This window comes from Artemia franciscana, chromosome 3 (genome assembly GCF_032884065.1).
Source record: "Artemia franciscana chromosome 3, ASM3288406v1, whole genome shotgun sequence".
Lineage (NCBI taxonomy): Eukaryota > Metazoa > Arthropoda > Branchiopoda > Anostraca > Artemiidae > Artemia > Artemia franciscana.
In genome coordinates, this window is record NC_088865.1 from 4,961,180 (window position 1) to 4,984,598 (window position 23,419).

Consider the following 23,419-nt stretch of genomic DNA (forward strand, 5'->3'; position numbering starts at 1 on the left):
GACGGGGACACAGAGAATGTTCGATTAGCAATCACTATCAACAAAGCTCAAGGGCAATCATTAGAATCATGAGGTATAGACCTGAATACGGATTGTTTTTCCCATGGACAATTATATGTTGCATGTTCGAGAGTCTGTAAACCTGACAATCTATTTATATGCACAGACAATGGGACAGCGAAGAATGTTGTATATTCGCAAGTTTACGTAGTCAAAAACATATATATATATGTATATATATATATATATATATATATATATATATATATATATATATATATATATATATATATATATATATATATATATATACCTTTTTTGGTAGTTTCATTGATAAATACCCCATTTGGGTATTTTCATTTTTTGAAAATGGAAATTACCTCTCCCCCCCCCTTTTGAAAAATATATTGGTATATATTACCCCTAATATATAAAAATATTTTACCCCTCGATCCCTCCCCCCCCAAAAAAAATAATAAGAAAACGTCTTGAATTGGTGCCACTGACCTTAGGAGATAACATCTGGTATACTTTCATGTTTTGTACTCGCTGAGCTTGGAGATTCCTTTCCTTCCCAAAGAATCCAAAAATTTGACAAGTTTAACAAACTTCACATCAAAAAAATTTTTTTTAACTAATCAACGTCTCTGCTTCAACATTAGAACCCGTTGAAAAGCATTGCCGTGGTCCGGTTATTTCGTTTAAATTTCATGCAGGCCCTTGTCAGCTGGCAGAGTGAGAGAATATTATAACAGCCCTAGAATCATTTCCAGTTCGATGTTTGTTTCCTGAACTAAAAGAAAATTAGAACATGAGATTTCCCTATGCGGCCCCGTATTGTATATATGAAAAATTAATAAGAATTTTAAATCCCAATTTTGTCTGTAAAATAACAATCCATTTTCCCGACAAAACAAAAACTTGTTTTAACAAATTTCAATCACGTTTTCTTTGATCATTTTCTAATTATTCCTTTTTTCAAATACAAACAACTTTTTAACGAATAACTACCAATGGTTCCCCATGTACATCTGAGTTAGTTGTTTTTATTTGTCTCTTCTTTTTTTTTTAAGAAACAGACACAAACGACAATTATCAGGTCTTAGGCTATGCTGGTTTAGACTATTTTTTAATTGTCAGGTTTAGGCTAGGGTCAGTCATTCTTCGAAATTACGTGAAAAAAAAACAATAACAAAATCAAAAATAGAGTCTTTAACTTATCATGAAAACCACCACTTGGAGTCAAAACAGGGTTGCCACAAGCTCCTGTCCAGAAGCTACTATTTTTCTCAAAAACAAGGTGCCACATGCGTGCTACACAAATTACTTGGTTATACTATATATTTTTTTTAATATTATTTAGTTACATTTATTATAATACTTAGATTATTACATTTATTTATTACTTACAGATTTGTTATAAATTGATGAAATGTTTAAACGAAATGAAAAAGCAAATGAATGAAATGTATACTAAGAGTTGATAACATCAAAATGATAAGAGGTTATACTACGTATAAATGGATGAAAATTTGATAGTGAAGAAGGGGATTTATTTATCACTGATCTTACATTTACTTTTTATATCCTACATTACTACATTACATTTATATTATTATTTTTTATATCATTTTTGTTATTTTATTTTTTGTCAGTAAATTGATAATTCATTTGTGATGCCTAACAAATGTCGTTCCAAACTTTGCTCTATTTTTCGGATGGGTTTTAAACAAAAATTTTTAACGATTAATTAAATTATTATTCATTAAAATAAATTAATTCTTCAGTAAAAAGAATAACAACAACGAACAAAAGAAGATAATCTGGCCTTAGAATATGTTATAATTATTATAAGTTTTAAAAAAGGGGAATTATTTATTACCGATTTAAAAGGGATTTACCATACTACATTACTACGTTTTATACATTACATTATTTAAATCCTAAATGACATTACTTATTACTAAGCCTTTTTACAAATCCACCTGTTTTTTCTCTTCTTTTTTTTAGTCCTTTCAAAAGTATTCTATTGTTCAGAGAGAAAGTGTTTGGTTAATTAATAATCCGTATCTCAAGGGTTTTGCTTGTATATTCAGTGATTTAATACAAAGCCCTGTATTTTTTGCATTAAATAGATACTTTATGATAGTATTTTACGAGCTGACCTTATGACCGCTCAAAACCCGCTTCAGACCCGGTGTCTGAAACCCCAACTAAGGGGTTGTCTGATAAAGTGAAATTTGAATGCTACTTACTATTACCCAGTCTTATTACAGCATTACTCACGTTACTTACTAACCTTACTTACCCAGCAAATTCACAAAGTTGATCATCAAAATCTAAATCAAAATATTGGTTTCTTTTTTACTCTCGACTTTTATGCTTATTATATGAAACATGCTTTTGCCAAAAGGGCATTGTAGATGTATTTGTGTACAGCTTATATGTATGCAGCTTACGTCACTGTCTCAAGGCTGTTATACAACATATTTTGACAAGAATAGTTCGAGTACACCCTAAAGCTCTCCTTAGCCCGGTTGGCTAAACCGATTTAGAAAGTACAACATTTCTTAATAATTTTCTATTTAATAATTTAATTCTATCTAATAATTATAATAATAACTATAATTATAATAATATTATAACTATAATATAGAATTATAATAATAATATAATTATATCTCATAAATTAAATATTTATATAAAAAAATAAGTGAAAAAATAAAAAATAAGCGAACAAAATGATTTTATGTATGACAATGTAAATGTCACCATTTCATTTGTTGGCATCAAGTTGACAAAAAAAAATAATATTATTAATAATAATATATTTTAAGCAAAAAAAATTACCTGTTTTCACAGAATTTTAGGTTAAATCCAAATAAACGGTTAATTGAATCCAAAATTTATACGGATGAAAATCTAACCTGTTTTAAAGGCTTCTAGTTCGGTTGGGTAATGGCGAACTGTCAATGCTGGTGATAACCTTTACCTCATAAAGCGCTAAAGTGTTCGCTCTGAACAGCTTATTATGACAAATCTATAATCATTATCACAAAAATAAATAGTGAGTAAATTCCTGGATCGAGTTTGAGGAATGTTAGCAACAATTCAAGTAAAAGCAGGTTAACTCCAGCCTAAAGAGTAGGGGGCTGGTTTATTCAATGTTAAATATTACTTTTACTTGAAAAACAAGAGCTAAGAGCTCATATGGCACTTGTGACGAGGTCGGAAGAGTCATGAGCTCAAGCAAACTTCTGAGAATCAATAGACTACATTAAAAGGAAAATCAGAGGCTTAATGCCGGTCGGGATTTAAAATAAGAGCTCTGAGTCACGAGGTCCTTCTAAATATCAAAATTCATTAAGATACGATCACCCACTCGCAAGTTAAAAATACCTCATTTTTTCTATTTTTTTAGGATTAAACTCCGCCAAAGAGAGCAGATCCGTTCCGGTTATGTCAATCCCGTATCTAGGACTTGCGCTAATTTTTCCCATTAAGTTTCATCCCTTTCCCTCCACTCTAAGTATTTTCCAAGAGTTTTGGTTCCCCCCCCCCCCAACATCCCCTTAACCGGATAAGTTTGGAATTTAATATAAGAGCTCTGAGACATGATATCCTTCCAAATATCAAATTTCATTAAGATCCGATCATTCCTTCGTAAGTTAAAATACGTCATTTTTCTAATTTTTCAGAATCAACCCTCCTCCCACTGCCCAAAAGAGAGCATATCTGTCCCGGTCATGTGAATCACGTATCTAGGACTTGTGCTTATTTTTCCCACCAAGTTTCATCCCGATCCCTCCACTCTAAGCGTTTTCAAAGATTTTAGGCTCCCTCCCTTAATTCCCCCCAATGTCGCCAGATCCAGTCGGAATTTAAAATAAGAGCTCTGAGACACGATATCCTTCCAAAAATCAAATTTCATTAAGATCTGATCACTCCTTCGTAAGTTAAAAATAAATAAAATAGCAACGAAGACCACACTGCCTTTCCATAACAAACAAATACAGAGCAGAAACAATAGGGAAAATCTTTTCTAGACAGTGGAAATCAATTCCGTGAATATTTTGGCCCTATGTCCAAGGGCCGTCTTTAGCACAATACGAGAACAAGAGAGAAAATATGTATATATAAATAAATTTTCATCAAATTGTGTGAACTAAAACTAAATAATGTTTTCTAAAAACTTTTTTTAAAAACAGCCCTAGCATCTTTACTTCAACGAAGTTCAACCAGGACGGATAAAAAGAATGAAGTGAGAATATAAAGTCATTCAAACTAAAGATAACAAAGTGATTAAGTGCAATTTCTCAGAGCCAACCTAGCTTTTTTAGCAGCCTGTCTCAAAAGTCTTTTCGTAGCTGGTTCAATACTATTATAAATCGGTTTAGTAAAATATTTTGAAAGATCATTTTTAATTAAATTTGAGTATAAGGAATTTAGTGAGTATTCCCCTAAGTCCCTGTTCAAAAAAATATTATTATTTATTTTGAGATTAATTTCGATTGATTCTCGAACCACCTGTTTTATCCCCAAATCATTACTGATGAGTGAAGATTTTTCTAAAAGTATCCTGTGGGACGGATTATTAAATATATGCAAACCTAAAGCAGAATTTATAAAGGAGTTGTTGGAACTTTTTGAAATAAATTCCTTGCCTATGTCTTTTTTATGCTGTTGTAACCGTTTTCTAGATTCTGATGGGTCCTGCCCCTCCCCTCAACCAAAAAAAAAAAAAATGAAAACGTCTGTACACTTCCCAGTAACCATTACTATATGTAATCAATGGTTAAAAATTTTAACTTGTAGCCCCTCCCAGGGTCTTTGTGTGGGGGGAGGTAATTCGTCCCCAAAGACATAGTTATAAGGTTTTTCGTCTACGCTGAATAAAATGGCTATCTCCAAATTTTGATCCGGTGACTTTGGGAAAATGATTCGCGAGGGAGAGGGCCTAGGTGCCCTCCAATTTTGTTGGTCACTTAAAAAGGCACTATAACTTTTCATTTCCGTTAGAATGAGCCCTTTTGAAACATTCTAGGACCATTAGGTCAATACGATCGTCCTTGGGAAAAAAACAAACTAAAATAAACACGCATCCGTGATCTGTCTTCTGGCAAAAAATACAAAATTCCACATTTTTGTAGATAGGATCTTGAAACTTCTAGAATAGGGTTCTCTGATACGCTGAATTTCGTTAAGACATTTATGACTTTTAGGGGGTGTTTCCCCCTATTTTCTAAAATAAGGCAAATTTTCTGAGGCTCGTAAATTTTGATGCGTAAAACTAAACTTGAGGAAACTTATATATATTTAAAATCAGCATTAAAATGCGATTCTTTTGATGTACCTATTGGTATCAAAATTCCATTTTTTAGAGTTTTTGGTTACTATTGAGCCGGGTCGCTCCTTACTAAAGTTCGTTACCACGAACTGTTTGATAAACAAACAATTCAAAGGAGAAGACTAAAGGGGTTTTATTTTTACGGCCAGTTGTTGATCTCATCAGACAAAAAAGAAAATCAGATACACCCTTTGGTCCATGTCATAACTTTGAATTTGTTGGATAAGTAAAACAGAAAAATAACATGTCAAGCAAATGACTCAACTTAATTAGGAAAAATTTCAGGCATACAGAGTGAAAATTGCTTGAATCAAGGTACTTGTGAAATATGATGATTCTTGTTAGTGACTATTGGCAGTCTGTAACTTTTGATGAATTTCCAGCTCAGCAGAATTTAATAGCAAATCGTTTTCTAGGATTTGCTTCTGAATAGAATTGAAAAATAGACTAGTCATTTTCAAACAAGGGTTTATCAGATAGTTGTTTCAAATAATCTATCCCTCTCACCATGTCTAAAAATGGTGCAAGCATTATTATTTACCTCCCAGTAAGGCACTCTAAAAGCTTGAACTATGAGACAAATCTTAAGCTTTATCTGGAAAAGTGTTTGTCCCACAGTCACCCTGATAGGGATGAAAATCACTTGATGACACCTTGCTTGTGCATTTGCAGCAAGTTTCATAATTTTCAAGCATACTAATTTTCAAGCATAATAGTGAAGGATACAAAAAAGTCCGAGATTGTGAGCGTCAAGATGCTGTCAAAATTACATGACTAAAATATAAGCATAGCTGTATACTCGTCTGACTCTTGTGGGTGCTGAAATTGGAAGTAGGTATGTTCGTTAAAAGCACAGAAAAAAAATAATCTAAACCCAACTTAGTAATTAAAAAAGACTCCATTTTATATGATTTTTAAAAGACAGCATCAATAATAAGGTATGGTAGACTGACAAACAAAAAACTTATGTTACTGAAAGTTACAGTTTTTATACTTATTGTTGCAGTGTAATGTTCATCACGTTGACATTTTCAAATCTATTAGTGTAAGTTAGAAGTGAAGGTAAATAGCTATCATGTCTTTATACTAAGTAGTGGTTAATGCAACTTCATATCTAACTTAAAACCAAATAAAAAAGAGCTGAAGTATGTACCAATTCAGGACAAGAAACATGTATTTTCTTTAAATTAAGATAGTTTGCCTTACAGCCTTTTAAAATTAAACGCATTGCTGGAAACTTGAAAAATTCACAAAATATTGCTATGAAGTTTTAATTAACACAAAGTAGTGACATATAAAAACTACTTGCTACCCCCCCTCCCCAAAAAAAACAGATGAAGCTTAGTGTTGCGCTAAGAAAACAACATTTTATTGCGCTAAGAAAATAGTCAATAAGAGTTTGCTGGTGAAAGGATTAATTGCCTTATATAAGCTTCCACTCATGAAGTGTGACTTCTGTAGTTATCCTAAGTAAGGCTTACTAATTTGGACACTTGAGTAATTTTCTTAGTGCATAATGATATTTTGTGTGTGTCAAAATTATGAATTTCCTAAAAAAAAATTCATAGGTAATGCCCATGAGCACTTTGGATCAAAATAATGCTTAGATTATGGACATTATTATTTAAAATATATATCCCGACCTGTTACTAACCCCAAATACTTCATGTCTAAACAAAGATTTTCAATTCAAACTGTTCGTGGTAATGAATAAAAATTACAGAACAGTATTCCTCCATAGTAAGCAAAGCTATGAAAAGGAAAAGCCGAAAAAACATTAATTTCAAAAATATGCCTTTTATGTTGATTCCTAATGTTAGACATTTACAAAGTTCGAGTCAAAAGTTGTTAGACTAAGAAAATATGTACAGCTTTAGAAAAGGTGGATAATTCCCCAGTACCTTCTTGATCAAACCACTCTATCAAATTCAGCATGTCTGATAACCTCAGAGTAGAGGTTAGACCCATATGTCTAAAAAAAAGAATTTTGTTTTTCTTGAGAATGGAGGTTATGGACAAAACCCATTGAAGGTAGCAAGAGAGAATGTGAAAAACAAAATCCACGCTTTTGGTCTTCTCGAATGTTTTTAGTTACTGTCCTTCTTTTGTTCGTGAGTAAAGAGTCAGCCGACTCAATGTAAAAAATTTAAACATAAAAGTGAAAAATTATTTTTTTTAATGAAATGAACATTCTACTTTCAAAGCTGTGGTTTGAGGGTAAGGGCTCTTCCACTTTGATTTTTATATGGTATTAGGGACTGGTATTGAACATGAGTGGTGATTGCCAAGAAAAATTTTCCTGTTAATGATACTATTTGACTCGTGTCAAGCTTTTCTTATTGTATATTGAAGTTGATTAGTTCCTCTTTTTAATGTGAAGTTTGTTAAACTTGTCAAATTTTTGGATTCTTTGAGAAAGAAAGGAATCTCCAAGCTCAGCGAGTACGAAACATGACAGTATACCAGATATTATCTCCTAAGGTCAGTGGCAACAATTCAAGACGTTTTCTTCTTATTATTTTTTTTTGGGGGGGGGAGGGGAATCGAGGGGTAATATATTTTGATATATTAGGGGTAATATATACCAATATATTTTTCAAAAGAGGGGGAGGGGTAATTTCTATTTTTTTTTAAATGAAAATACCCAAATGGGGTATTTATCAATGAAACTACCAAAAAGGGTATTTTACTAAATCTAAGGGGGGAGGGGATATCCCTTCCCCACACTGGCCCTACAAACTAAGAACTACATAAGGATATAAAAACAAAAACACATATAAGAATCAAAAAGCCAAGAAACCAAAGAAATATTTTGTCGATATTCAACAAGACTTATTTAGCGATTAAATAAGAGAAAAAAAAGAAAAAAAATAGTGAGAACAGACAAATTATGAATAAATCAAATAGTTAACTTAAATAACCACAAACCAGACGGTAACCTCCCCATAATTGTTCTTCGTTATATTCATTTAATTGATTTATTATTGTTTTTCCATTTTTGTTATTCTTGTTTCTGCAATTTGCCCTTTCAAAATCAGCTTTTGGTGTTAATTGATTTTGCGCTTTGATTCATAATAAATTATTATTCTACTACCAATAATACTACAATTTGATCACATATTCTGTACAAGTAATAACTATAAATTATCATCCAACATGCGATGCAATTACGAAAAAATTTGAAAAACACTCAACAATGGGTGGCTATTTATCTCAAAACCTAGGTACGCACTCATAAAACTATTCTGGGGAAGGGCTAAATCTGTAAAAAAAAAAAAATCCAAAAACAAACAAACTGTATCAAATTAGTAGGAAAGTTAAAAAACTGAGATTTAGGCAGAAGAGCCAAATACAATTGTGAAACGTAAGTTGCAGGGTTGCCACATGTAGCATACAATACTACATTTGGCATAGTACAGTGCTCCTCTGCACTTAGCATAAAAACTAATCTAGCAATTCCAAGCAGCATTGGGCGAAACGTTGCAAATTTAGAAAAACTTTAACTTTGTGTGACACGCTTGTGGCACCCTATTTTCAAGACAATTAGCACCTTCTGGACAAGGGCTTGTGGCAACCCTGATGTGTTGTGCGATAAATATAAAAAACAATAGTAATTGCATCATATATCAGATGATTATTTAAAAATAATTATTTTGCAATTAAATGAGATAAATAAGTTTCGAGAAGAGAAAAATAATGAATGAAAAAGATCAACTTTGTAAAATAATCAATATTTTTGGGTATCAACAATTATTTATGACGAAAATTAAAACGTTATTTTCTTATTAATATTTAAATATTTCTTAATATAAAATATTTATTATTAGGTTCTAAATAAAAATTCCAAATATCAATTTTAAAATATTTCAGAATTTATTTGTACAATTCTGGTACATTGTACACAAACCAAAACATAATAGACTGGATGGAAGCAGAGGAGTTTTTTTATTGAAGGGGGGGGGGGGGTCAAAAGAAGTCCTTATCTGTATTGTCAAGGGGCACGGCTATATAAGTTTTTTCTCAATTTTTTTAGGGGGGTGGGGGTTAATTGCCAAACCCGCCCCCCTGGAAGGCATAGTAATCTTTTAAGTGATCTTTTTTGCTCTGTCTAATGGTTTAATGGAATTTAAAAATAATTATTAAACAATAATTACAATTTATCAATTGCACTCCAAACGCAGCTAAATTCAAGATTAAAGCATTGCCATCTATAAAGATTTTTTATTAGATTTCTTGTTCCAGCAATAAGAAAGATGATTCCTAGTATAAAAAAAATTTTGCTCTGTCTAATGGTTTAATGCATCTTAAAAATAGTTACTAAGCAATGATTACAATTTATCAAATGTATTCCAAACGCAGCTAAATTCAATATTTCAGCTTTGCCATCTATACAGATTTTTTATTAGATTTCTTGTCCCAGTAATAAGAAAGATGATTCCTAGTAAAAAAAAAACAACAACAAAAAAAACTTGAGTTTCTTTCAAGTCTATGCGTAACTAACACTGAAAATTGGAGAGGTAGGTTCCTTTTCATTGAATATCTTAGGCCTAAATATCTTAAGCCTATAATCTACTTCTAATAAAACTTGAGCCGCTCCTCAAAAATTCCTCAGACACAGAATGGAGTAGTTCACTACACGACATAACACGAATCTAAATCCTAGCCTAACTACTTTTAGATCTATAATGTAACGCATAAACCTTTCAAGTCGTCAGTCATTTATCCTCAATCGGTCACTATCCCCATCATAATATGTGGAGGCACCGTTAGATGGACAATTAATATCTGTCTCAAATCCCTTTTGGCTAATCCGTGTCCCAATTTAATTTGTTTTGTCAGCCCATAATATCAGCAAAAAATATAAGTTTATATCATTTAATAAAATGAATCACTAAATGCCCAATTTTGAAAAAAGAGAAAATTAGCCAAGGAGGAATTACAGGAGATATAATAAGCAAATTACAGAGATTGCGATGCAATAAGTGATTACAGGAAAAAGTAATTAGTACTTACTATTCCAGTCAATATCAGTTGAAATTAATATCTGTCTTAAATGCTTTTTGGCTATTCTGTGTCCTGATTTAATTTGGTTAGTTTGCCCATAATATCAGCCAAATATATCAGTTTATATCATTTAATAAAGTAAATCATTAAATGCCCAAATTTGAAAAAAGAAAAAATAAGCCACGAAGAAATAATAATATAATAAGTAAATTATAGTAATTACAATGTAATAAGTAATTGAAGGAAAACGGCAAAAATAAAGACTCTTCAGGGAAAGAAAAGGGGACAGTAGTTGTAAGTTGATAATTAAAAAATCGTAAATCTGATTTAGTTAATTTAGTCAATTTTTGCATTTGTATTTGATTGTCAGTGCCGACAAATATCAAAAATATGAACGGAATGGTCTAGTGGCTATTGTTACGTGATTTAATGAAAAATCATTTGACTTTATAAAGAATTATATAGTTTAATCAGTTCGATTAATTGAACGAAATATCAGCCGACATAGCCAGTTTCAGTTCAACAACAATGGTATACTTTTTATAAATGTTATAATTTTATATATTTCAATATTATATATATTTTTTTTAATATTTTGTTTTATAATTGATCTAACACTTGCTTTTTATATTCTACATTCCTACATTACATTTATATTATTATTATTATTTATGTTACAGTTATATTATTTTTCGTCTGTAAATTCAAAATACATTTATGCGGTCCGACAAATTTCGTTTTGCCTTTCGGATTGTTTTTTTAACCGTTTTTGAATAAAAAATTCTAATAATTAACTGACAAAATTTTTTAAAATGTTAAAATTGCAATTTTACAGTTTGAAAAATATAATTTTTGGTCTAAATTGTTTGCGAATAACTGTAGATTTTGAGCTTATTTAGCATATTAAAAAGAAATAACGCGGTGTTCTCAGTTCCAATAGGACTTTGGGTTCGATCATAACTGGCCCCTTACCAAAATATGCACAACTATGGTACAAGACGAGGTCTTTAGATACGGTCAGCTTTTAACGGCAGGGTCGTTGATTGAGGCGATTTTATATGTGTCTCCTCCTCCAGATTTCGAAAATTGTCGTTTTTTGCATTTCTGTTGATAAGAGTAAAAAAAAAGAAAAAAAAAAGAAAAACACTTTTGAGAACGCTAAAGATTGGATATTCATAAAAGTTGGGTGCTCGTCATGTCTCATTCTTGTTATTTATTAATGTTTGAATGGATGTGGCGTTACGTAATTGGTTGCATCATGAATCTTTCCATTTAGAAAAAAACTTATATTTGTCAAGTTCTAGCGCTACGAGTATTAGAAGCTGTTCGAGTTTTGAAACTAGTAAAAAAAAGGTTTTTATGGCACTTGGTATTAACCAAGTGACATATAGCGATCGCAAATTCTGTCGGTCTGTCCCGGTTTTACTACTTTAGGCACTTCCAGGCAAGCTAGGACGATGAAACATGGCAGGCGTATCAGGGACCGGACCAGATTAAATTAAAAATAGTCATTTTCCCGACTTGACCATCTGGGGGGGAGAGTGGGGGCCGGTTAATTCAGAAAAAATTAGGTATTTTTAACTTACGAAGGAGTGATCAGATCTTAATGAAATTTGATTTTTGGAAGGATATCGTTTCTCAGAGTTCTTCTTTTAAATCCCGACTGGATCTGGCGACATTGGGGGGAATTAAGGGAGGGAGCCTAAAATCTTTGAAAACTCCACAGAGTGGAGGGAACGGGATAAAACTTGGTGGGAAAAATAAGCACAAGTCCTAGATACGTGATTTACATAACCGGGACGGATCTGCTCTCTTTTGTTTAGTGGGGGGAGGGTTGATTCTGAAAAATGACGTATTTTTAACTTACGAAGGAATGATCGGATCTTAATGAAATTTGATATTTGGAAGGATATCATGTCTCAGAGCTCTTATATTTAATTTCAACCTTATCCGGTGAAGGGGATGTTGGGGGGGGGGAACCTAAACTCTTGGAAAATACTTTGAGTGGAGGGATCGGGGTGAAACTTGGTGGGAAAAATAAGCGCAAGTCCTAGATACGGGATTGACATAACTGGAACAGGTCTGCTGTCTTCGGGGGAGTTTAATTCTTAAAAAATAGAAAAAATGAGGTATCTTTAACTTGCGAAAGAGTGATCGTATCATGATGAAATTTCATATTTAGAAGGACCTCGAAACTTAGATCTCTTATTTTTCATCCCGACCGGGTCCAGTCTCATTAGGGGGGGGGGGACCGAAAATTTTGGAACACGCTTAAAGCGGAGAGATCAGGATGAAACTTGGTGGAAAAAATAAGCACAAATCCAAGAGAGGTGCCTGACATAACTGGACCGGATCCGCTCTCTTTGGAAGTGTTGGGGGGGGGGGGGGGTAATACGGAAAAATTAGAAAAAATGAGGTATTTGTAACTTACGAACAGGTGACCAGATCTTAATGAAATTTGAAATCTAGAAGGATATTGTGCATTAAAGCTCTCATTTTAAATCCCGACCAGATTCGGTGACATTGAAGGGAGTTGGAGGGGGAAGCCAGAATTCTTGGAAAACGTGAGATCGAGGTATCTTGCGAATGGGTGATCGGATCTCAATGAAACTTGATATATAGAAGAATCTTATGTATCAGATGCTCAACTTTCAATTCGAATCGGATCCGGGGACATAGAAGGTTGGAGGGGGGAAACAGAAATCTTTTAGGAAAATATCTGAAGGAAAGGAATCTTCAAGCTCAGTGAGTACGAAACATGAAAGTATACCAGATGGTATCTCCTAAGGTCAGTGGCACCTATTCAAGACGTCTTCTTATTATTTTTTTTGGGGGAGGGATCAAGGGGTAAAATATTTTTATATATTAGGGGTAATATATACCAATATATTTTTCAAAAGAGGGGGGGGGAGAGGTAATTTCCATTTTTTAAAAATGAAAATACCCAAATGGGGTATTTATCAATGAAACTACCAAAAAAGGTATTATACTAAATATAAGGGGGGGGGGGGGAATATCCCTTCCCCACACTGGTCCTACAGACTAAGAACTACATAAGGATATGAAAAAAAAAAATCGCATATAATAATCAAAAAGCCAAGAAACCAAAGAAATATTTTACCTATATTCAACAAGACTTATTTAGCGATTAAATAAGAGAAAAAAATGGGGAAGGGCTAAATCTGTAAAAAAAAAGCAAAAAAAAACTGTATGAAATTCGCAGGAAAATTAAAAAACTGAGATTTAGGCAGCAGAGCCAAATACAATTGTGAAACGTAAGTTGCAGGGTTGCCACATGTAGCATACAATACTACATTTGGCATAGTACAGTGCTCCTCTGCACTTAGCATAAAAACTAATCGAGCAATTCCAAGCAGCATTGGGCGAAACGTTGCAAATTTAGAAAAACTAACTTTGTGTGACACGCCTTGTGGCACCCTATTTTCAAGTCAATTAGCACCTTCTGGACAGGAGCTTGTGGCAACCCTGATGTGCTGTGCGATAAATATAAAAAAAAAATAATAGTAATTGCATCACATATCGGATAATTATTTAAAAATAATTATTTTGCAATTTAATGAGAGAAATAAGTTTCGAGAAGAGAAAAATAATGAATGAAAAAGATTAACTTTACAAATAATCAATATTTCTGGGTATTAACAATTGTTTATGACGAAAATTAAAATGTTATTTTCTTATTGATATTTAAATATTGTTTAATATAAAATATTTATTATTAGGTTCTAAATAAAAATTCCAAATATCAATTTAAAATTTTAAAATATTCCAGAATTTGTTTGTACAATTCTGGTACATTGTAAAAAAAAAAAACCAACAAAAACAGAATAGACTGGATGGAAGTAGGGGATTATCTTTATTGGGGGGGGGGGGTTAGCAAAAAGGTCTATATCTGAATAGTCAAAGCGCATGGGCTATGTAAGTTTTTTCTCAATTTTTTGAGGGGGTGGGGGTGAATTGCCTCACCTCCCCCCCCCCCCGCTGGAAGGCATAGTAATCTTTAAAGTGATCTTTTTTGCTCTGTCTAATGGTTTAATGCATCTTAAAAATAATTATTAAGCAACGATTACAATTTACCAAATGTATTCCAAACGCAGCTAAATTCAAGATTACAGCTTTGCCATCTATAAAGATTTTTTATTAGATTTCTTGTCCCAGTAATAAGAAAGATGATTCCTAGTGAAAAAAAAAAAAAAAAAAAAAAAAAAAAAAAAAAAATCAGTACTGAAGTTTCTTTCAAGTCTGTGCGTAACTAAAACTGAAAATTGGAGAGATAGGATCCTTTTCATTGAATATCTTAGGCCTATAATCTACTTCTAACAAAACTTGACCCGCTCCTCCAAAAATTCCTCAAACATAGAATGGACTGGAGAGAATCGAGTAGTTCACTGTACGACAAAACACGTATCTAGGTCCCCAGCCTAACTACTTTAGATCTATAATGTAACGCAAAAACCTTTCATGTCGTTAGTCGTTTATCCTCAATCGATCACTATCCCCATCATAATTAGTGGAGGCACCAGAGGCACCGTTAGATGGACAATCAATATCTGTCTCAAATCCCTTTTGGCTAATCTGTGTTCCAATTTAATGTGGTTAGTCTGCCCATAATAGCAGCAAAAAATCTTAAGTTTATATCATTTAATAAAATAAATAACTAAATGCCCAAATATGAAAAAAGAGAAAATGAGCCAAGGAGGAATTACAGGAGATATAATAAGCAATTACAGTGATTGCGATGCAATAAGTGATTACAGGAGAAAGTAATTAGTACTTACTATTCCAGTCAATATCAGTTGAAATTAATATCTGTCTTAAATGCTTTTTGGCTATTCTGTCTCCTGATTTAATTTGGTTAGTTTGCCCATAATATCAGCCAAATATACCAGTTTATATCATTTAATAAAGTAAATCATTAAATGCCCAAATTTGAAAAAAAGAGAAAATAATAATATAATAAGTAAATTATAGTAATTACAATGTAATAAGTAATTGCAGGAAAACGGCAAAAACGAAGACTCTTCAGGGAAAGAACAGGGGACAGTAGTTGTAAGTTGACAATTAAAAAATCGTAAATCGATTTGGTTAATTTAGTCAATTTTTGCATTTGTTTTTGATTGTCAGTGCCGAAAAATATCAAAAATATGAACGGAATGGTCAAGTGGCTATTGTTACGTGATTTAATGAAAAATTATGTGACTTTATAAAGAATTATATAGTTTAATCAGTTCGATTAATTGAACGAAATATCAGCCGACATAACCAGTTTCAGTTCAATAACAATGGTATACTTTTTATAAATGTTATAATTTTATATATTTCAATATTATTTTTTTTTATAAAAATATTTTGTTTTATAATAGATCTAACATTTATTCTTTATACTCTACATTCCTACATTACATTTATATTGTTATTATTATTATTTATGTTACAGTTATATTATTTTTCGTCTGTAAATTCATAATACATGTATGCGGTCTGATAAATTTTGTTTCGCCTTTCTTATTGTTTTTTTAACCGTTTTTGAATATAAAAAAATGTAATAATTAACTAACAAAATTTTTAAAAATGTTAAATTTGCAATTTTACAGTTTGAAAAATATAATTTTTGGTCTAAATTGTTTGCGAATATACAAAAGTCAAACAAACTTCGCCAGGTCCCAGAATTATAGAACAAAGACAGGGGGACCCAGTCATAAACATATATGGAGGAGATTTACTATACAAATCTAGGGTAATTTTTTGTTTTTTCATTTTCTTTTAAAAATTCCCAAAAACATACTGTCCAAGTCCAGGGTGGGGAGGGGAAGGGTAGTTAATTGCCCCATTAGACAAACATAAAAATTGTTCATGCACTTCAAGCTCAGGGCTAGATGAAATAAAAAGAAAACTTAACTGAATATAACGAGACTTTAAGATATGTTGAAAAGTAGCTTAAAACTATAAGCACAACGGGGAGCATAGTGTTAAAGTTGAAAACAAAAACGGAAAAAAACTATACGTAATATAACGTAACGTAATGTAACCTAAAAAATATGAGTAATGACATTACCAAAAGAGCCATTTCAGTCTCTTAAACATCTGTAAAAAGTGCAGGATGGACAGATACTAGCCACAATAATTTATATATTCTCTACATTAATATTTATAATATCAACATAAATAATAATATAATAGCATCTATAATAATGATAATATCACTAATAATCCGCAATCTATCTAATGGCAGTAAGAAGTGCCAAAATAGTAAATAATAAAAAAAAACTGAAAAAAAACCAACAAAAACAGATGTAGCAGTGTTTCTTCTGAGTAATAAAGCTGGCCCAAACATACTTCGAATCAGATTAAATTCTTAACTTTATTAATTAGTATTGCTGCTCACTTCTTCTCAGGAGAATCGTGTAATCCTCCCCCCACAAATTGTATCTTATGATGAACAATTGGAGTGTAGGGTTTTACGTTGAAACAGATACGAAAACACAACTAAAGATTCAAAACATGAAGGAGCTGAACAGAAGTGAACACTCAAGGCTTTGAGACGCAACATACAGTGGAGTAAAACATACAACATACAGAGGTGATACATGGTGGAATAAAAAAAAAATGGGGAAAATTCCTGTAATAAAGCCATCATAAAAGGGTTGCTTTGATGCTGATTATTTCAACTGGCAAAGAGATAAATTTAAAGAGCAGGTAGTTTGATGATTTAATTAGATGCGTTGGAATTTTTTTTTAGGGAATTCCACATCCTGAAATTTTTTTACATATTTAATTAATATAAAGTATTTATCATGAGTCAAATATTTATTCACTACATTTTATATAAATAACGGTTCCAATACAAGAGCATATTTATATAGAATAAAAATACTAAGGAATATAGTCTGAATAATAAGAAGAATAAAGTTAGAAGGAAAACGAAAAGAGAAAAACTTGACGTAAGGATAGAAAACGATATTGTTAATAAAACCCAGATAATACCCATAGTTTACCTTAGTTTTTATTACTTTTCTCCTATGAGCCTACCGTACCTTAATCGATTTTAGATGTTTAGAAAAATTTACATGTTCACTTCTTTTTTTTAAAGCTCTTTGCCATAAAGGAATGCCTCACAGAACCCTACAGACTGACAAGACTGGCAGACGGGCACAAGACTGACAAAACCTTCTTGGGCTCTAATTTCAGATAATAAACATTTTGACGTGAGGTTCAGGCTGTTTTATTGCTGGTTTGTCATTTTTTTTTAAATATATTAATCCTATATTAATTCCTAAAGTAGGAAAACAGTCTTCCTTTCTCCTTCTTTCTTTCGTTTTTGTTTTTATGTTTTTTTTTATTATCTATTATTTATTATTCATTTATGATGTGCATTTGTTTCTGTGTTTATGCTGCTGCACTGGTGATTTTTTTTTACTACAGGTTGATTTATGTATATTTTTCCCCTAGGGTCAAGTATTATACGAATACTTGTCCTATCTAGGGGGAAGAGTTAGACAGTTTGACCCCTCCTCCAAAAAACATTGTCCAGCCCGTATAAAAGTAACAATTAAATTAAAAAATATAGTGTAGTAAATAAATAAAATACAACAGGTAAAAACTAAAATTTTATACAGAATGGATTCCTATGTAAATCAAAGTATGATTTTTAGCAAAGAGATACTAAACTTGGGACGAAGAACAAAGAATAATAGTGAATTAATGAACAATAATAATGATTAAGAATTGTAGAGTAACTGCGATTGTATCTTTGATATTGTATTTACTTTTTTTTCACTCATATTTTTCTTTCACTTTTTCACTTTTTTTCTGTTCTTCACTAGGATATTTTTTCTCTTTATTCAAAGCACAAACCATTCAAAAAGAAAATAAGCGACTTATGAATTCAAAAGGATAACTTATATGTATACCGTCTCTTTGAATTTCAGTAAAGGGTGATTATATTCTAATATAGTTAGAGATATTCAGCCTTTTCTACAATATATATAAATTTCTACTCCCTTTTGATCTGATTACCCTAAAAATTTATTAGATTTTTTTTTTTTTAAGTTTAGCCAGGGATAAATCAAATTTAAAGGTAGGTAATCTTAATTTAAGGGAAAATATCTTTCATGTAAATCGGGAATAATATTTCAAACGCATTAATTTTTGCTTTATCACTGAAAGGCCACACAAAAAAAAATAAAGACATTGAATGTTCGGAGATAAAATATGGACTAAATAAAATAATCAGTCATACTTAAAAAAACAACAAACGATCTTGTTTATTATATCTTCTAGCAATACATAGTTAGACGACATTGATGGTCTTGTTGATGGTCATAACGGATCAGATAACGGACAAGGTATGGTCATGTCGGGACCTCTCTTTTATTCCAACTGAGAACTCTTCTTGATTTGTGATGAACGTATCTCGCTTGCAAGAGAAAGATTCTGAAAGAACTCTTGGCCAAAAGGTACAGCAGACCACCCTAAACAATAGAAACTACAAGAAAGAGTAGCTGAAAATGAGAGGAAGATAACTTAAGTTACGGCTAAAGCTTAAGTTGTTTTGGCTTGAAGCCTAGAGTAACTTTTTTCGGCCCCTTTTTTTTTAGGCCACATGTGTTGGTGTCACTTGACCTTTCTGTGCCTTATACAGTCACTAGCTTGCTTGGGTGCCACTTCAGCAATATACGCTGAATCTGTATACGTATCATTTTCCTTGCTATTGATGTGGGTCATTTCCCTGCATTGTAGAACATTGATCAAATGCATTGTAGAACATTGATCAAAATGATACAATTAGACTTCATCATAATACATGATACAGTACATAATACATACATAAAGCATTTGTAATAAATACATACTTTTTACTATGTTTTGTTCCTGCAAAAACAGGTAAGAACAAATCATTATCAATGCAATGAAACTCTATAAGGAATAATTAATTATCTAATATACTTAATAATCTACTTAATTATTAATTGCTATTTTTTTTTTCAATAATTGACCAATCTTTTATTTACTGGGTTGACTAAACGTCAAGATTAATTATTTCCTTGATCAACTACTATTAAGGCTGATTATTAATTCTAACAAAATGAACTTCTATAAGGTTTTCCTTGGAGGAAAGAAATATTCTCAACTTGGATATTTTTTTCAAGAAAAGTTCTCAAAGGTTTAAATGAAATTTTTGTTTTAAGTTCTAGTTTAGGGACTTCTCGCTATCTTGGAAAGTAGTCGAGTGAGATGATCGTTTCTAGCGATCGAATTTCCGTTTCCAGAGACCTGAAAAGTTAATTTGAGCATCCTATGCGGCAGCTGTGGCAAAAGGAAGGTCATCTTTTTTGTCTTGCGAGCAAGATGACTGACTTTCAGGAACAAATCTAGAGCCAAGGTCAAAAAGGGTAATCTAAATCACAGGTCAAAAAGTTCGTACTTTGTCAAGATTCAGGGTGAGGGCGGCCCCTTGTGAGGGTTTAGTCTTTTTTTATTTTACTTTCTTTCTTCCTATTATTTTGGTTAATTTTTTTTTAAATTCATTTACTTATATGTCATTGACTGCAGTGGCAGTTTTTTTAATTGATTTATTGTTTGTGAATAATAAACAAAGGAATAATCAACAAAGGAAAACAAAGGAATAATCATTTGTGTGTAATCAACAAAGGAATAATTCATTCAAAAATTGTTACAGCAACACTTGTATCAATAACCAAAATAGTAAATTGTTCATCAAGGATGTATGGTGGATACGCATGTAAGGCACATATTTCAATCACAGAACGTGGTTTCTTTGCATTTTGCATGACTTAGCTGCAAAACACAAAGAAAAAGTCATATTTAGAGCTTTTTTGTGACTTCCTCTAACCTCGGAGGATCTGCTCTCCGTTTAGCCCTAGACGGTTCGCGGAAAAGGACTATGCATTATTATCTTAGTTATTATACATTATTACCTTATTATTTATACATTATTAAGCAAAATATCTAGGTATTTTTGGCAAGTCAACCGTGGATAATTTTCGGGAAAAGAGTATACATTATTAAGCATATATATCTAGGGATTTTCAGCAAGTGAACCGTGGATAATTTTCGGAAAAGGATTATACATTATTATCTTAATTATTATTTATACATTATTAAGCATATATATCTAGGGAGTTTTGGCAAGTGAACCGTGGATAATTGTTAAATTCTCAGTGGCAGCCCTGCAGCAATATATGCAGCAATATGGGCTGCAGCTCTGCAACCCTGCAGTTCAAAATATTTGGTTGCTCTTCGTCAACCTGTTTCAAGAAAAAGTGCATATGGTTGTGTAAACTTTTCTTTCGTGAAATAATTAATTGGCTTAATATAATTAAGCCAATAGCACAGTAGAGAATCTTTTTACCATAGAGCACTAAAAGGTTTCCTAGAAATTGGTTTCATGGGCAATTTTGCTTAAATTTATGATTGTTATTTATTTTTGCAGGCTCATTGACATTTATACAACTCGTTTTTCACTGTTCAAAGCAATCACAATCTTTATTTGCCTAAACTGTACCATGACCTAGAGGTTCCCCATTCCGGCCTATATGATAACACTATGTGCCAATTGTAAGGATTTGGCTTCAGGACCTATTTTCAGCGACTTTTCTGATCTAGTTCACTTTAAAACTGAGACGAGCAGTTGTAAAACGTTATACTCTTTATGGTACTGCTGTGTTCTTTAGCCTACTCTCATGGAGAAGGCTCCTTTTTTTTAGCCAAGACAAGGACCCCTTAATTGAAAGAAACACATTTGAATCATAGAAACGTATTTTCTTACCTAAACGATCATCCTGATGATGCCCGTCAATTGAATGCTGGCTTTAAACAACTTTCGGATTAGTGATAAACAGTACAAAACTTACCAGCACCACCCTCGTCAAGCTTCCTTGCACAGATCCAAAGAAGACGTTCCCACAGATGACACAAAACATAGGGAACAAAATGATACAACTAAAATTCCTAACAATGGTCGTTCCCCAGTCGCGCTTTGGCTGAACATAAGCTACTCGGAGTTTTTGATCTTTATCCGGTTTAAAGCTGTAATAATTAGAGAATTAACAAACAAATAATGGTCATTATTTAAGCATTTTGTCAATTTTATAACGTTTCTAATGTTCATTGAACGAATTTTTTATCTTTATTTTGCAAATTTTAAATACGAAACTATAATACTTTGTTTCAGCAAAATGTATGATACGATGTATTAATCAACACAATTAATTAATTACTATTTTAACTACTTATAAATTACTAAGTAATTCTTTTTTGACTGTTTATTAACTTAAATTAACTTAATCAACTTTGCTGCTAATTAACTTAACTGTTTATTAACAGTTTTCTTGACAAGATTATTAAATTCAGTTTCATTTCTTAATGATATTTAGATTGTTTCGATTTTATTAACTTTATAAATGTAATAAAACTAGAATAAAAAAGCAAAAATCGACAATGCCCTTCGTGGCACCTCCCAAAGGTTAGTCTCTTCCTCCAAAAGGTTACGAGTTCTGTTTGTAAGTATTACTGTGTTTAGAGGGATAATTTTTTACTTAAATATTTTCAGAAATAATGAACTTTTCGTTCTTTCTTATTTGGGTAGTCAGCTTACCTATTAGGTCACCTTGTTATTTTCTACTTATCTACCCATCTGTGAAAGGAAAATCAAATGCTAAGTTCTGAACCAATGCAAGATCTTAAGTCCTTATAACACATTTTAACTCGAAACTATTCACTCTTATTTCAAAGTCTAGATCTCCGACCGTTGCCTATAGTTTTATTACATAGGAGGGGATAAAATATGAGAATGATCTTTTGTTTCTTTTCAGCTATTATATAATCAAAAAGTAGAATAAGATAGAAACTTATGACAAACATGAATGAAAAAAATAGTGGAAAAAACAACAATAACTATAATGAGATTAATCACTCAAAGACCTATTCAGTTAAAGAGAAATAATATATTCTAACAAAACACCATAAGCTATGCGAGCAAGAAAAACTGAAAGGAAACTAAAATGACGCAAGGGGTCGAAATACAAGCAACTATGGGGCAAAAAAATGTCACAAGGGGTCTAAAAACCAGCAGCTATGGAGCTCAAGTAAAGAAAAAAAAAAGAAGGAAAATGACATTAGCGGTCGAAATAGCAGCAGCTATGGCGCTAAGAAAAGGAGAAAGGAAAGTAAAATTACACAAGGGGTCAGAATTCCAACAGCTACTGGGCTATGTAAAAGAGATAAAGAGCAAAATGAAAAAAGGGGTCAAAATATTAACAGTTATGTGGCCAAGAAAACAAGAAAGAAGTGAAATAATACAAGGGGTCAAAATACCAGCAGTTATGTGGCCAAAAAAAGTGAAAAGACGAATAGGCTCGAAATAGCAGCAGCTATTAGGCCAAAAAATAAAAAAAAGTAAAATGACACAAGGGGCCAGAATATCAACAGCTAAGGGGCAAATAAAAAAAGAAACAAGAGCTGAGAGCTCACATGGCACTTGTGACGAGGTCGGAAGAGCCAAGAGCTCATTAGCATGAGCTCTAGCAAAATTTTAAGCATAAACAGAATGATTTAAAAAGAAAATCAGAGTCTTAATGCCGGTCGGTATTTAAAATAAGAGCTCTGAGACAAGAGGTCCTTCTAAAATCAAAATTCATTAAGATCCGATCACCCGCTCGTAAGTTAAAAACACCACCTTTTTTTCTAATTTTTTCCTCTCCCTTCAGCTCCCAGGTGGTTGAATCTGAGAAAACGACTTTATCAAGTAAATTTGTGCAGGTCCCTGACACGCCTACCAATTTTCATCATCCTAGCACGTCCAGAAGCACCGAACTCGTACAAGCACTGGACCCCCTAACTCCCCCAAATAGAGCAGATTCATTCCGGTTACGCTAATCGCATATCTAAGACATTTGCTTATTTTACCCATCAAGTCTCATCCCTATCTCTCCACTCTAAGCGTTTTTCAAGATTTCCAGTTTCCCCCTTCAACTCCCTCCAATGTCACCAGATCTGGTCGGGATTTAAAATAAAAGCTCTGAGAGATGA

At 32.2% G+C, this 23,419-nt stretch overlaps 1 protein-coding gene and 1 long non-coding RNA gene across 5 annotated transcripts in view; one reads left to right on the forward strand and one right to left on the reverse strand.

The window, feature by feature from the left end:
• The window catches only part of LOC136024795 (uncharacterized), a 62,723-nt gene that overhangs the window by 25,961 nt on the left and 13,343 nt on the right, over positions 1-23,419 (forward strand). For 3 of the 4 annotated variants that reach the window (XR_010616918.1, XR_010616916.1, XR_010616917.1), the window contains exon 4: positions 17,460-17,600. This is a non-coding gene — a long non-coding RNA (uncharacterized LOC136024795). Of the gene's footprint in view, positions 1-14,270; positions 17,601-23,419 lie in introns of those variants that run through there. The other variant, XR_010616915.1, reaches the window with a different exon arrangement.
• LOC136024794 (E3 ubiquitin-protein ligase MARCHF5-like) overlaps positions 18,609-23,419 on the reverse strand; it is a 55,268-nt gene continuing 50,457 nt past the window's right edge. The window contains exons 6-7 of the mRNA XM_065700261.1: positions 21,244-21,418; positions 18,609-18,840 (exon numbers count right to left, since the gene is read on the reverse strand). Coding sequence (XP_065556333.1) covers positions 18,721-18,840; positions 21,244-21,418 — 295 coding nt within the window. The 3' untranslated portion in view covers positions 18,609-18,720. The remainder of the gene's footprint in view (positions 18,841-21,243; positions 21,419-23,419) is intronic.